The 16,209-nt window shown below is 31.0% G+C and overlaps 1 protein-coding gene across 1 annotated transcript in view; it reads right to left on the bottom strand.

Annotated features, from left to right (window-relative positions):
• Positions 1 to 16,209, bottom strand: part of LOC143231014 (pecanex-like protein 3) — a 123,446-nt gene that overhangs the window by 64,825 nt on the left and 42,412 nt on the right. Inside the window, 6 exon segments of the mRNA XM_076465479.1 lie at positions 3,720 to 4,226; positions 5,509 to 5,614; positions 9,950 to 10,113; positions 12,234 to 12,342; positions 12,510 to 12,578; positions 13,622 to 13,765. Of these exon segments, the coding sequence (XP_076321594.1) occupies positions 3,720 to 4,226; positions 5,509 to 5,614; positions 9,950 to 10,113; positions 12,234 to 12,342; positions 12,510 to 12,578; positions 13,622 to 13,765 (1,099 nt within the window).

Genomic DNA, 16,209 nt, shown 5'->3' with positions numbered 1-16,209 from the left:
TTGTTTTTATTCCAGTGGAACAAAGATGAAGCCTGAAAAGAGAAATCAAGAAATTACATAAACATGAACGTAAGTGAAACTCTCGTTCATGATGATATGCAGAGATAAAGGATCATATAATCCTACAAAGCTCATAGTGGTCAAAACTTGTCTCAGTGTGAGATCAAACAAGACAACAGCTTTGCAGGTTTTGCATTATGCACAACCTATTGCACAGTCTATGGGCAATTTCACTAAAATAGTTGCATCACTGTTTGGATCAACTAAGGATGATATGAGATTTATAGAGATACAGGAATGTGAACATGATTTTGAAGTGTTATTTGGAAATGATTAAAACTCAAATAGTTACCATAAATCATGTTTACTTAAAAACATGAAATCTGTGTTTTTTGCAAACAGCACAACACACAAGGTTAAACCACATACTAAAAACAATGTTTAGTTATATATAACAAATTTCCAGTGTTCAGTGACAAAAATCAAAAAGTTAAACCATATAATAGAAATCATCTTTCCATGAAAATATATTTTGGGCTATGCTAACCAAAAATGGTGCTCAAGGAATTTAAACAACACACTGTACTAGTACACAGTTTTGTATAATGGATATTAAATTTGCTGTGCTTGCCCAATATGCAGTTCCAAAGAGAGAAACTAAATGAGTTATAATTACAATGGTTTCCATCAACAAAATCTACAAATTATGTGTGCTTAAAAGTTATTAAATATCTGGTCATCAAAGTAGCCCAATAAGAAATACTAGATATCATGGTTATCTAAATGTATTAAACCTATAGGAATTGCCAATAATAAAATTCACACAGTTTATTTAAAAACAAGAAATTTTGTTCACCAGAAAGGGTTTACCAAAAAAGCTGTATGAAAGAAGTAAATTACATAATAAATTGATATTTACTTAACTTTTTGTGATTGCAAATAGTATGTTTGTAATTAAGCAAAATATACACAAAGGGGTATCTCTGCTCTGCCCACTACAGATATTGAAACCTAGTTTCTTGCATTGTAAGTCCACAGAGATACTGCTGTGTCACTGGGGGGCTGTTGCCAATAATACAGACTATACAAATAAAGTTAATTTAAACTAGATAAGAAATAACAGTTTTGTTTTGAGTTCACTTATTGATTTCACACATTATTTATTACTATTTACAGCTTTTAAACTAAGGTAGAATATTTAATTTTTTTTTAAACTGTTGTTGCCAGAACTGCATTCCATCTGAAGAGCTAAACTAAACTTAAGTAAAAGTTAAATTTTTTAAGAACATCAAATATGTGGAGGTGTCCAATAAGGTAGTCAACACAGTTAAACTAGATACTGAATATTGTGCATCACTTCTTGCCACTTGCAGATAATGTTAAAATAATACATAAAATGCAACAATAAAATAGGTACACAAGTAAAAATATTTTAATTTTGACCAATCTATGGCCTCTAAAAAGTTGACTCTACATGTTTAAATGTTGCAACATTATCTTCAGAAGCAAGTTGCATAACATAATAGTGTCTTATTTATACTTTTTGTTGTTGTTAAATAGGTCATAACCTATGTACAAGTTAAAAATTCTCGCATGAATTATTTTAGAGAACGTCACCCCACATTTTTGCAAAGATACTTTTTAGACTTTCTGCTCTGTTTAATAAAAAATGATCTTTTTAATACTTAATTATTTCCAAAGATCCAGTGGGACAACATGGGTACACTGTTTCTTTAGGAATTCAATGCATTAATTTTACAACTGGGCATCAACTGAACCATTAATATTTACTTTCTTTGTGATCCATCAGCAAATAGCACCTTATAACTTCATGTCAACATCTCTGGAATGTATGTTTAAAATAACGTAATGTTCTAACAAACATAACAAACTTTAAGAATATATATTTTGTACTGAAAAGTAATAACTGTTTCTAGCATGAAACTGTGTATACTAAAACATAATAATTGCTCATAGTCTAAAACTGTGTAATTTAGAGCCATAGGAAGCACTGCCATACGAACAAGAACTTGAGCTGTATATCATTCAACATTAAGAAATGTGTGGTAAGAGTAAAATGAAAAATTGTCACCTTTAGAGAATTACAAGAAAAAAAAACTATTTTAGGCCAAAATGCCTAAATATGGGGATATAGAGAGAGAGATTGGGGTGTACAGAATAATACAGAGCTGGTGAGAGTACTATACAGTTAATTCCCTAGATGACTGTTTGTATTTTGTGTTCTTTATTTACCCATACTTACACACTGGGAATACCTGTATGTGATATGACTGAATTACACTTTCAGGTTTGCCTATTTACTTACCAGTATGGTGTACACTGTAGTTTCACCCATGGTGCCAACATTGACCCTCAAGTTATTAGTATGTTAAAATTCCAAATACTTACAATTCATCAACTGTAAAGATATCTACAACATTAAAGAAGCAAAAGTAAGCTCCATACATGGCTCCACACTTTAGGACAGACAAAATCCCAAAACGTTTCCAGGACCAATAAGCAGTTGTTTTTTTAGCTTATTGATAACTAAAGTAAACACGTCATGCATATCTATCAGGTTTGTTTTCCATCAGTTTGTTGTTATGTTAGTACATGAACCAAAAAAGTTTACAGAATAAGTTCAATCTTTACTTATACTTTTAGATAATTATATGACTTTAAGAACATAGTTAGTCTACCAAATAATTTTCTGTTTTGTCTTTTCATAAGACTATCCTATACTGTGTTAAAAGTACTCCAAATCATGTAGTTAACCAGCATGATCTACAACAGCCATCAGAAAGTGAGTCAGTTCTCTTCTTACAATATTTATAAGATCAATAAACACAATAACAGTTTCATAAAACTTAAAAGAAGTTTAGAAGGTGAGGTGACACTAACCTAACAGTTCATAGCACCTTTAATGATTAAAATAAATATTATGCTAGAGTTTAATCTTTAATTAAAATAAATGAATAACTGCAGCTTTAAAATAGCTCAACAAAGGATCAATTAATAATTGGAATGACTGACAGGGAAGGTTAACTACTGATTAATGGTTCCAATCAAATGGCCAATGTCACTGACAAAGTTTACATAATAATAAACTCAGCCTAGCAGTAGACAGTATCCTTTGCAATTACAAGTTGAAGAAACTGTCAACTTTCAGCAGGGCTCTAACCAACAGACTAGATGGTTGGCTAACAAGCACCCAATAGATTATTTTATATACTTTTTTATTTGCTCATCTGAGAAGCAAGAGAATACCATTTGCAAAAGCATTTCATGTACATCACAATAAAATAATAAAAACACATTAAAAATATATTCAACTAAAACTTTGTATTTGACTATTATTAAGAAAAAAAATTACATGGATTATCACACACAGCCCCCTAAATTAAGATATACTGAAAATGTTGAACCTGACAAAATTTGAAAAATAATCTTAAACTTTATTTTTTGTTCCAGTTTAACTACTGAAAGGTAAGTTTATTTTTCCCCAAAAAACAATTTTTTTATGTTTTTATTTACCAATTCAGCAACTTCCCAGATTTTGGCCACTATATTCAAATTTAATGTCCTTTCCAGGACACAGAAGAGCAATGTTATATTTTCCCATATATTTACCAAACTCATGGGAGCAATGTATGTAACAATACAGCATTAATCTATTTAATCAAGTTCAAATACTTTCACAATAATGACTCCCATATTACCTGTCCAGCAGGGCTAACAATGTCAGTCTGTCAAATCTCACTCGCAAATACTTGCAGGGAACAAGCCAAAACTTGTAGAAGTGGCGAGGTTTCTGAGGGTGAGCAGAGGGGTCAGTGAACCTAATACGACAGCTGGATGCCAGGTCTGTGTCAGTGCCCGCCTGAGAACTGGCAGTCTGTGAAACATTGGAAGCAGTAGCAGTAACACCTAGAGTTCCAGCTGTCATGCCTTGTGTGGCACGACTAAGTAGCGACTCTGCAAACATTTGAAGAGGTGTTCGAGAAATACTGTGAGCGTGGCCTTGAGATAAACTAGAAGAGTGAACATCGCCTCCCCCTACTTCCTGCTCAGCTCTTGGTACTGGCAAAAAGCTAGATGCAGAGGATGTTGGAAGGTTAAGTCCAGACAGCATTGGAGTAGGATGTTTGGGAGCATGCAAAACAGCTGCTGGACTGTCTAAAATAACAGTTGAACCTGAACTTGATGATGTTTGAGATGTTCCTTCCCTGCAACAAAATAAAACTGCAGTTTAGATATGACATTTAATAGAATTAAACATACAATATACTTAGAGTATTAACACTATCTGACATATTTTATGGAATTTTATTTTCATATTAGGTAACCTTCATACACCCAAAAGAAAGGGCATTTTAATTTGAAACACTTTACAGTGCAAGAATGCCTTTTAACCTTAACAAATAAAACTTTTCAAATCCTCTGGAATACTAAGACAAATTGTACGTATTATACGCAGAGAACTGACTGAGGTACTTTCACATTAAAACGTATTCTTTGTCCTCAAATCTTAAACTTTAAAAAATAACTTATTTGAACTCAAATATCATTTTATTTCTAAAAACACAAAGAGAAATTACAATCTTTGTGTAAAAGTAAAGATCTTCTAACTTCTTAACTTTAGATATTTTCAAAGAAAAGTGTTTGTTTTGTGTGAATTAATAGTATGCACAATCAGAATATTTCAATGTTTTGTAAACTGATTTTACATAGTTATTGTATACAAAATTTGCAATATTATACACTGTACTTTCATAAAGATCATTTTATGATCTAATACATGTATGTACACAATGCTACACTAACTAGACATTTTCTTTCATATTCACTTAATAAGATTTATTCTGCATGAACATACAAGCACTGAAAGAATTATTAATATTGCTTAGGTAAAGATTCATACATTAATTTACATGTGAAGACACAATGATTAATACTGTTATCTAGGTCTACATGTAGACACAATAAGTAATATTGTTATAAAACACTAAACCATGAGCATACATGTAAACATACAATTGTTGATACTGTTATCAAGATTCAACCATAGGTCTACATGTAAATACACAATGTTTAGTATTGTTATCAAGATTCAACCATAGATCTACATGTAAATACACAATGTTTAGTATTGTTATCAAGATTCAACCATAGGTCTACATGTAAATACACAATGTTTAGTATTGTTATCAAGATTCAACCATAGGTCCACATGTAAATACACAATGTTTAGTATTGTTATTGAGATTCAACCATAGGTCCACATGTAAATACACAATGTTTAGTATTGTTATCAAGATTCAACCATAGGTCTACATGTAAATACACAATGTTTAGTATTGTTATCAAGATTCAACCATGTCTTCACATAACAACATAATAATTAATATTATCAAGGTCAAACTGCAATGTCTGCACAAAATTTACAAATCATCTTCCAAATTCTAACTCTGTTTTTGTGTTTCTACAAGATTTAATCAGTAAACATACCATTTGGAATCCATTGCAGATTCTAGAAGTTTGGGATCAAAAGAGCCTTCCAGTCCACGAGCAAGTCCACAACTGTGTTCATCAAAAGTATAAGTAAACCAGTTCCCTGTCAATAAAATTTTTTGAGTTTAATAAATTGAAATGAACAATAACTTTAACATTATAAACTTCTATTACTTTGTTCAGTCCAAACTAGTATTACTAACAGCAAGCATGTTAATAAGTCCAAGAACCAAGTCCAATTATGTGCTCATCTCACTTCTCAAGTTGATTGTTACTTCTCACTTAAAATTATCTTTTAAATTCAGATCTGAAACTTTGTATATTGTGTTGTTATATATGGCCACATATTATTTCTTAACCTATAGTGCAAGTATTTTTGCCCCATTAACAATTTCATGCGGTTTGACATTAAAATGTTCTAGCACACAATAAAATCAATAAATAAAATACATGTGATTATAGTTTGTTCTCTCATTAAGTTGCTGTGTTTCTCCAGTAAAACTAAACTAGACTGAATCACTTTTTGCTAATGAAAATATGTAGAACCAACACATATCATCTAAATAAAATATTAAGGACACATTCCTGAGGTACAAGTGAAACTTCTCAGTTGAGAACTCAGCATTGCAAGTATCTGTTCTCATCCACTCTTGGCAAGTATTTCACTTATAAATCTTTACAAATACAGTACAGATAACTGGAGATGTTCAGAAAAGTTGTTTCTCATTATCCCAGTTACTATCAGTTATATATTAATCAAGTGGATTGAATGGAAAAGAAAACAAAGAGTTTTATATTAATCAAATGGGCTGAGTGTAAAATTTGAGACTGAATTTGCCTCTCCACAAACTGTGGCTTAAATATGATGTAGCTGGTTATAGTTCCTCAAGAGAGGAAAAATCATGTAGACTCGACATGATGTAGGTAAATTTTTGTTGGAAAAGACCCATAGATTTGCAGGGACAAAAAAAAATAACAATATTAAAACAGAGAATAATTGCACGACCAGTAACAAAACTGCCTGGAATTTTTTCACATATACAGAATATCAATACAAGAAGGCAATAAATCTCTTACATATAGTTAGTCTACACACTGCTAAAGAAGCTCGATAGTTATAGAATGCTTGTTTGTTGAATTTCACATAAAGGCTATCTACATGAGGGCTATCTACACTAGCAGTCCCTAATTTAGCAGTGTAAGACTAGAGAAAAGACAACTAGTCATCACTACCCACTGCCAACTCTTGGGCTACTCTTTTACCAACAAACAGTGGGATTGACTGCAAAATTATAATGTCCCCACAGCTGAAAGGGCACACATGTTTGGTGTGACTGGGATTCAAACCAGTGACCTTTAAATTATGAGTCAAGCACCTAAACCACCTGGTCATGCCAACTCAGTTTTAGAATGAACTGAGTCTGAACAAGCTACTGCAAACAACTGATGTCACCAAGAATCCATTCAATGACATTTCGGAAGACCAAGACCTGCATCTTTTTGGAAGTGCTAAACCAGTATCAGGAGAGGTACAAAATGATTTATCAAAGTTGTGTGAGACAGACAGAAAATGCTGTCATGAATTCAGAGATGAGGGCATTTCAGATTGCTCCACATTTAAACAGCCAATCCAAAAGCAGAAAGTGAAACTTTATGCATGATGAAGTCAAGATGAAAGTTTAAAACATGGACAAGAAAAAAACTATACAGTTAAAAAGCATCAAGGATCATTATGGATACCTAATGTTTTAATCTGTAATCACAAGGGTTAATTTGATGACTGTGTTTTATTAACCACTGACATCAGTTAGGTTAGGTGGATGGATCAATATAATAAATGACAAAATCTGCCCTGTTGAAGAATTTTGAAACTATTATTTAAACTGCATAACCAAGATAAGTTGATGTAACAACTGCTAATACCAGGGTTTTGGTTAGAAGTCTAGTAAACATACTACCAACTTTCACAGATAGAACAAAGAGTATCCTTTGACTTACTAGCAAAACTTATAATTTATGCAGATGTAATTCATCTTGTCATTGACTAATAAAGGTCTCCATCAATTAAAGGTTTTGAAAAAAAGCCAAAAGCAGAGTAATACATCAATTACTTTTCTGAATAACAGAATTGTAAGTAATTTAAAAATTTATGGATTTATGCAAATAAGTTAATAGATATAAATTCTTCATGAATTTTTACATAAGAAACAGTCATCAAAACCTTTGGTAATCTGATGAGTAGATAAATAGACCTATCTTCTTCACTAAATCCATGAGCATTCCAAACAAATACTTCAGATGCAATATAATGTCCACATAGAAAAATGTTTAAGGCAATATAGTTCAATAACCATTGATCTCCACATAATTTTCAAGTGCTCATAATATGTAGAAATGGAAGATATACTTTCATATACAAAAACATATTACCAACATTAGTATACTAATATCAGAACTATCTGAAAACTAAATCTGCATAAAACATACTTTAATATGATTAGTTTAAATGTCATAAAAACACCACCAAAAGTGAAAACAGAAATTAAAAACCATACCCTTGTTAACAAATACTGAGATTCAACTGTTGGGAACAATAGAAAAAAAAAATTATACTGCACAAAACATGATGAAAGTTGTAAGCAAATTAACATTTATACATACATTGAAGTTTTGCTAGAATTTTCTACCAAGAAATATAATACGCTGCTACAAGGTAAGATTGTAAAAATAGGTCTGGAACACATGATGGCATTTTGTTCACACATTATGAGTTGAAGATGGATACTATCTATACTGTAAACCAAATCCAGTTTCTAACTTAAGTGAAACAATATTACAATCCATAATGCATCATTAAATACAATTAACTATGATTTACTTCATATTAAACACATAGCACTTTTAATTATATATACATACACATAAATGAAAGAAATTTAAAACATTTCATTCAAAACTGTGGTGTAGTGTGTGTAAAAAAAAAAAAATTCTAAGGAGATTCTGAGGTGGTTCTTCACTTAAAAATGAACTATACTCATTATAACAGGTGATAATGCCAGTGAAACTTTGCCACTTAAAAAGCTAAATATAAAAATTAAAAGAATGCAGTTATGTGACTATTATTGAAAAAAAAATACAATACACCACACAACTATTTATTACAAAAAAAAACAAAACATTGTGGCATATTCTCATGCAAGCCTTTTCTATAAAATTCACACTCATGTTATGAATTCAACACATCATTCAAGCATTTGCCCATGTTGAAAACACTGATTGTAACACATTGTATTTCACAGATTTGGAAACAAACACCAGATCATGTGTAGTATGGACTAGAAAGACATTACAAAACCAAGCTGCACTCTGAATGTTCGCCCTCCCTACAACAGAGCATTAATTTTAAATGTGTTTTTCATTGTGACCTTGTTTCAAACTTTTAATTTACATAAATGATTCACTGAGGAATACTCTTGCATAAAACATCTAGGCATTTACAGCTCCTACACCATTATAATGACAAAGTTTCTATCATTAATTCATTCACACTAATTATTTAACTTCCAATTATCAATGAATGTGTGTTTATACTTAAAATCTAACCTACAATATAATAAAAAAAAGGTAAAGTATAAAAAGGTACAAATTAGGAGGAAAACAACCACGTTTTTAGCAGTTTGGAATATATCTATGTTTATCACTTATATTAAGGTTTAGAACAAAAACTAATATTCTTTGACATCACACTTAACTGATGCTTCAACTTAAAAATATTAATGAAATGTCACATAACTGTACTGATTTACCCACAACTAGCATTTGCAGTCTCACTTTGTTTCTAGAATTAAAAATTAATGTTACAGATATCTGTGCTAGCCCCCCCTAATTTTGAAGTGATACACTATAGACAAGGCAGCTAGTCAACACCTCCCACTGCCAACTCCTGCAAGAACATGGAGCTAGATTTGATAATAAACTTTGAATGCACCCAAAGAGCTTAGTTTAGAATTTTTGTGGTAACAGGACATAAATCATTAAACCTAAGCTCCACAGTCTGGCATGCTAGCCACTGGACCTCAACTGGCTCAATATAAACATGATAATAACAGAAATTCAATTTTTAGGTTAATGAATATAAAGTGCCCAAAAGTCAGTAGAGTCGTTTAGCTAAAAGTTAAACGTGTTCATGACACTTAGTAAAAACCCTAAAATCAAACTAAAACATAATATGTCCATATTATAAAATTAATAAGCTCCTGAAAACAACAGCATACAAACACAGTTAAAAGTCAAACTACAATCATTACCAAAATTTCTGTCCACAAGTTCTTATTACATTAATCTAAAATTAAATTATCAGTTCATTCTTTTGCTGTAAATACCGCATTTTGTTTTTTTGTTTGTTTTTTTTCACATAGCAACATTACAAAAACCTCACCAAATTCATCCTGAAAGCAGTGAACAGCTCCTGGGGAAGTGTCATCATGAGAACTGGCTAAGTGGGTACCTGGTCTGGACAAAATACCAGCAAGAAAGTATGCAGGTGGGCCAAGATCACTATCTTTTTTGGATGAATGAGGACTGGTTCTGTCGCTGTTTTCACTTTTTGGAAAAGTTGGTATTTTTTAATCAACAAAGACCTTTATATATAATGCTCAATATAAAGGCTCTCCCTAAAATATGAAACTACTTTGAGGCACAGATTAAAGACATCAGATTTTTGAATAAAATAAAAACCACAATCAGTAATAAAACTTGAGCTAAAGTGAAGAAGTGTATAATAATACATTAAGAGTAATGTTATAAAAAGTTATCACACATTTCAAGCAACTTGAACAAGTTCGTTGTTTAAATTTTTAAAATTATCTAAGATTTTATCATTTTTATTTTAAATTTCAAAGTTCATGGAACTGTTTCCTTTCTTTAGATAAATACTGTGTGAGTGTGTTACAAAAGACCTTCTTAGTGTAAAAAAAAGTCACAATTATAGTATTATCTTAATTATTTCTATGAGTGTTCAAATTTAAACCATGAAAACATTCACATTTCATTGAATCACTGTGAAGTATTAAAATTGTCACTTCAATTTACATACAGTTTTCACAAAATGTGATAAAGATGAAGCTTACATAAATATTTTTATTCTAAACTTCTCAAATCAACTTAAACTCTTTGTGTAACAACTTAACCTTAAAAACACCATTTAGATGCAATGGTACTAAGTTCATGTTAGAAGTTCAGCATGCTTTGGCATGTATCACAGTCACTATTATGCAGTTATTTGAACGTTTTTTTGTTGTTTTTTGCATAGAAGGCAGAATAACATTTGATAATAGTTACCAAGATGTAATATTTAACGTAAACCTTTACATACTTTACATAAATATGTAGATGATCATAAGTGCCTGACACACAGTGCAGAAAAACAAATATTCCCACCTCATTTGATAATAGAAGTTAATAACAGAAAACAATTGTAAGACTATTTATTCATATACTATAAAGATTTCTGTGCAAAGCTGAAAACAAATGAACATGAAAATGTTGTAAACACAACAAACCCAAAGGTGTTTATAAAGACTGTAAGGACATTAAGAAAAACCTGTAGAATAAATATGCATTAATAGTATGAAGTTCAGTTGTCCACTAGCTTCTGGAAATAATACTAGAGCAAACCAAACATAATGATATGCAAATAAGATTGGTAAACAAACATACATATGGTATTCACCACCAGTGAAAGGCACAACAAAATGTTGTTGGAGCTGTATTTCTACTGAAGCACTCTGGACAAACTAATACAAGATTAAAACAAGATATGAACCATGTCATGCATTGGTGTCAAAAGAGTGACTAGAGCATTCTAAGAAACAAGAAATGCATCTGATCGTCCAGTGTCATGGCATCTACAAACATCTTTGGGCATTGCTGAAGAGACATTGCATTGTTGGAACACTAGATGAAAAATCCAGCAATGACGTAAAGAATGCCTGAAATAAAGCATATCACACTGATTTACCAGAGTTAAACACAGTGGAACCCCTCTAAGCAGCCACCACTCAGATTTGGTCACCCCTTGAAAGCGGTCATTTAATCACAGTCCCTTTTTTTGTTTACATAATCCCTAATTATGTACAGTGGAACTCTTCTAATCTGACCAGTTTGTCTCAGTTCCCAAAGGTGGCTGGTTAAGAGGAGTTCCACTGTATCAGGAATGCTTTACACACCACTTTCCATATCTTTCCCAACACCACCCAGCATATTTAGAAATTAAAATATGTGAATATAAATAAAATAAATCTACACAATGGAGCAATGGCATGTGATAAAACTTAGTCAGAAATCATCCCATGGACAAGTGAGACCTATATTACTCTTCTTAGCAGTGTGCACACCCTTGATTATATTACCTAAGCTAATGATGATATACAAAGGCCAAATCAGAACAACCATTTCATGTCCTAGTAATCACCTGGTGGTGTGGTTTCTCCACTGAGTCTTATTTGTTGAACAATGCCCCAAGACTATTTGTTGAATAAAAGCTCCAAAACTTTTTTGTTGAATAAAAGCACCAGGGCTTTTTTTAATACAGCCTCAGGGCAATTTGTTGAATGTTGAGTCAGTAATGTGTATGAATTTGTAGTTAATAAAGAAAACAGTAACAAACCAAAAGTGTTTATTGGAAAGGCAGTTTAGACTAGGCACAATATTTTTAGGCTTACCCTTCTTCACTGGTGGACCGCCCTGGTAGCAAAGAACACATCTCAGGAGGTCCTTCAGTCGTGTGTCTCCTTCTTGCCAGAAGTTTAGGTCTTTTAGATACAGGAATTTCTATGGAGAAAAAAAACAGCATTTACAACATATATATACATAAAACCTTACCATTACTATCAAAACACTTCTGCAAGAATATGATGTGAAATGTTATGCTGCATTATTATATTCTTGCAATTCAGTTTAAAACTGACTACCTTAGCTCATAAATACAAATCTCTCACCTTTTGAAGGACTATTTTCAACTGACTCCTCAGTCACCTGACTAGATGTTGACTCAATAGGGATCTTTCCTAGAGCAATGCACATACAAATACTTAAAAAAAGGTTTTAAAATTAATGATAATTACATCATATGGTGGTGGTCTTTTGAAAAATCAGTAATACTGCACAGAAAATAATTTCAGTTTTAAGTGCTACAAGTGTAAAGAAATTACAATGTGAATATTGTTTTTGTTGATATTAGAATTGTAAATATATCTAACTGACACAGAACAAAACCTACCATGCCATACTTAGCATCAATCATCTTAAATCTAATGAACTAAGCCACAATCTAAGACATTTATGGAAATCTGGGGAAAATAAACAGCTAAAGAAAATGCCCATGTTCAATACAATAGTTACTAAAAAAACTCTTCAAAAATGACTAGAAGATAACACTGAAACACAAAAAACCACTTCTTAAAAACAGAAGAGACATTAAACTGAAAACTACAACAATAACTAGATATTAAAGTCTAATGGATACAGAAATAAACAATAAGCTACACAGAATAAAATACATGAAACACTACATAAAATTCATAAAAGCTTCATCAAGCATATTAATGGAAAGATTACAAAAACAAAATTTTATAAGATGCTTAAAAATAATTTTGTTTTATTAATAGACACAGAACATATCTCAAATATATTTTTGACCACTCCTAAGTAATTGAATTAAATTAATTAAAAATAAACTTGCATTATTAATGTCTTTAGAACATATATCAAACATTTTTATCACCCTCAAGTAAACTTTCAATTAAATCTAATTAATTAAAACTAAATTTGCATTATTAATGTCTCCAGAATACATATCAAATATATTTCTGACCACCATCAAATAAGCTTTTAATTAAGACAAATAAGTACTCTGGTAATTTCTTCCTTTTTACTACACTGAAATACAAGTTTACCACAATGGTCATTTTTCAAATAGCATTTTTGTTTTTTTCTTTTATGATAACCGAACAATACTAACCCAGTCCTTTCACATTCTATTTATAGACAGTTACTGATGAAATATCTGCTCAACATGAATATATGGATTTTATTACATTATTCTACTCACTTTTCATGTCCAATTCTCGCTTTAGCTTCTGAAGTTCCTGTTCACATTCTTGGGGATCATTTTTACTAAGAATTTCTAAAAGAACATGTCCTAAATGTCGCTTTTCCTGACTAGGTCCACCCATTAGCTGGCTAGGTCTTGACACTAAAAGGTATAAATATCACAATGTCTCATAAAATAATTAACACAGGCACTTAAATCTGTGGGAAAATGTGGTACTTCCTGAAGAAGTGTCTCTTTGCTAAGTAACAGATGAATAAAATAAACATCATTGCAGCAAAACTTGTTCAATACAATAACCTCCCACTGGTTGAACAACTAGTGCAAAAGCCAAAACTGTCAAATTTATAACAATTTTCTAACACATATCAAATGAAACATTTTTTTTAAACTTGGGAAATCTGCAAATACATACACAACACATATAAACATGTCTTATTACAGAAATTGCATAACCTGTATTCAGTTATTCTTAATTTTCAAACAATTTGATTCAACAGTTTTAAAAGTTAAACACTGTGAAAATGTTTCAATGTGTAACCTTTATTTAATTAATGAACTTCAAAACCAAGTTTATAATCTTTGAAATGATTTGTCTCATTCACTATTTTAGGCTGAACAGGATTCTCAAAACAATATATATATATGACACATTATTCCATGAACAATGTCATTCTAATACAAGCAGCAAAAGGCAAGACAAGGGATGTTCTTGAGGGGTGTAACAAATTCTGAGGAACGATATTGAAGAAATCTATCAACTATCAACTATCAACAAAATGGTAAATTCTGAGATTTGTTGTGGATCATTTTCTATTTATATCTTTACTGTGATGACAAACACTTCTTTAAACTTTCAAATAAGAGAGCATAACTTTTTCTATTATGCTGCATTCCACTTATTTTACAACAATAATCAACAGATAAAAAGAGTAAAAAGATCAGGATGCTTGAAGCTATCACATACATAAAGATTTAAATATTCTGGTAATTTTATGATTTGTTTTATTTTGTTTGAATGCAGTTAGGCACAAAGTTGCACAATGAACTATCTGTGCTGTGCCAACCATGGTTATCAAAACCCAATTTTTAGCATTATAAGCTTTCAGGTTGTTTCCATTTCACCGAAGGAAAATAATTTTATAAAGCAAAGATTTTCTACAAGCTCAACTGCAATAAATAGCTAGAAAATGGTTTTTAAAGGTTACTGATCACAAAGCATTATTTCGTACCAATTAATTAAACTATAAAAACACATTTCCTTAATATCTTAAAATACTGGCTCCTTAATAAAAAATTATGCACCAATAGTTTGTTTTTTTGAATGATTGATATAAACTACAAAAGTAAAATATTACTTCAGTTTCAGTCTTTTTAACAGTATGGTCTTTTTATAAACTGATAACTTCCTACTTCACACAAAGGTTGATTTGTGTGCCACATTTTTTTTAATTTTACAACAATTTATAACTTTCCTTCTTTCTTTGATCATTTTTCAAACACTGATTTTCATATCTAAACATTATTAAACAATGTTTTTGAAATGGGTACACTTCAAAAATATTATTCTATTTGCATCTTTAGCTATTCAAGGAACCTTCATAATCACGTTACTTAAGAAGTCCTATCTCTTTCGTTAGTATAGCATTACTAGTGGAAAAACCAAACTCATCATCAGGCTTTCCAAATGAAAGAAGAAAGAAATGATCTGAAAATGTTGAAGATGTGATGTTTTATCCTCATCACTTAAATGTGTTAATTTCTGCCAAAAATATTCAACATGACTATTTAGTTCTCCTACACCATCATATGACACCTAACCCATAACAGTATCCTAGAATTTCTTCCATCTGACAATATGAAAGAATTTATGTGTTCAGTATAATAGAGTAAATGACAAGCAACCCTTAGCTATCACCTATAGGAGGATGAGCTACAGTTTCTAAGTGAGGCTTAAGCATCTCAAACTCTTTCACTACTCGGTTACTGAACGGTATATTTGATTTGAGGCATAATACAATATTGATTAACCCTCTAACATAGGGTAGATACAAAGTTCAAACCAAGACCTTTTAAGGAGTTACATTCAAAATTTAACCAAAAACTTTATAAACAATGTTATTTTTAATAAACATAGCATCAAAACATATTTTGCAATTCAATTTTTAATACAATTTTTTTATTTTTCATTCCAAAGGGAAATATTTGAATACATTTTTCATCTTTATTCTCTGATTAATGTGACACTTCTTAACCTTAACTTGCCACTTTTATATTTTCTTTCTGTCCTCCGTATTTTTCTTACTGGCACAAATTACATAGTTAAAGCATGGTTATTTATAAGTCATGATCTACATTTATAGCTTCCAATCATCTTGATTTACTGAGATACACACACAAGAAAATCAAATCCATGTGCCATTTCCCCATCTCATCCTCTTTTAAAAAAATGTCAATAATTCTCTTTGACATTCACTAATGGAATATTTACAACATACAGGAAGAGAGATATAATTTATCAAATTTGATATAAATCCAACCTGTTTCATTTTTGCTACAGCTGAGATCACCTCAACCAATTAATGTGA

This window comes from Tachypleus tridentatus, chromosome 10 (genome assembly GCF_004210375.1).
Source record: "Tachypleus tridentatus isolate NWPU-2018 chromosome 10, ASM421037v1, whole genome shotgun sequence".
Taxonomy (NCBI): domain Eukaryota; kingdom Metazoa; phylum Arthropoda; class Merostomata; order Xiphosura; family Limulidae; genus Tachypleus; species Tachypleus tridentatus.
This window is presented reverse-complemented; position numbering and strand designations above follow the sequence as displayed.